Source organism: Plasmodium gaboni, chromosome 4 (genome assembly GCF_001602025.1).
Source record: "Plasmodium gaboni strain SY75 chromosome 4, whole genome shotgun sequence".
Taxonomy (NCBI): domain Eukaryota; phylum Apicomplexa; class Aconoidasida; order Haemosporida; family Plasmodiidae; genus Plasmodium; species Plasmodium gaboni.
The window spans coordinates 132,552-133,088 of record NC_031484.1 but is presented as its reverse complement, the minus strand read 5'-3'; the positions used below and the strand labels follow the sequence as shown (position 1 = coordinate 133,088).

Sequence of the window (537 nt, the reverse complement as noted above, 5' to 3'; positions counted from 1 at the left end):
AAAAAAAAAAAAAAAAAAAAAAAAAAAAAAAAAAAAAAATTATTTGACAAAGTGATATGAATATATAAATATAAATATATATATATATATATATTTTTTTTTCCTTACGTCGTTTGTAAAAATTGTGATGGCATCTATGATATAATATAAGTTTTTTTTTGAATGTATACTTAATGTATACTTTTCTTCTTCATAAGTATAAATAATATTAGCGTTAGTATTATTTCTTTTATCAACAACAATTCTATGAATATTTAACATGGGAATATTAATATCTCTGTGTATGTTTCTTTCAATTATTGTTTCAATATTTATTTCTTCTTGCTCTTTATTATTTTTAAAGCATAGGAAACATAAAAACCATTCTCCTATACAAAATGAATATAAAATGGAAGGATATGTGACAATATAGTATGAAAATATTAATAATAAGTAAAAAAAAATAAAATAAAATAATAATAATAAATAATTATATATATATATATATATATATTTTTTTTTACCCATAATTTCTTTAGCATACTTTTATTTAAGAAC

The 537-nt window shown here is 16.4% G+C and overlaps 1 protein-coding gene across 1 annotated transcript in view; it reads right to left on the bottom strand.

The window, feature by feature from the left end:
* PGSY75_0405200 (ag-1 blood stage membrane protein-like protein) overlaps positions 1 to 537 on the bottom strand; it is a gene marked incomplete at both ends in the record, with an annotated part of 2,539 nt that overhangs the window by 681 nt on the left and 1,321 nt on the right. The window contains one exon of the mRNA XM_018784118.1: positions 108 to 368. Coding sequence (XP_018643280.1) covers positions 108 to 368 — 261 coding nt within the window.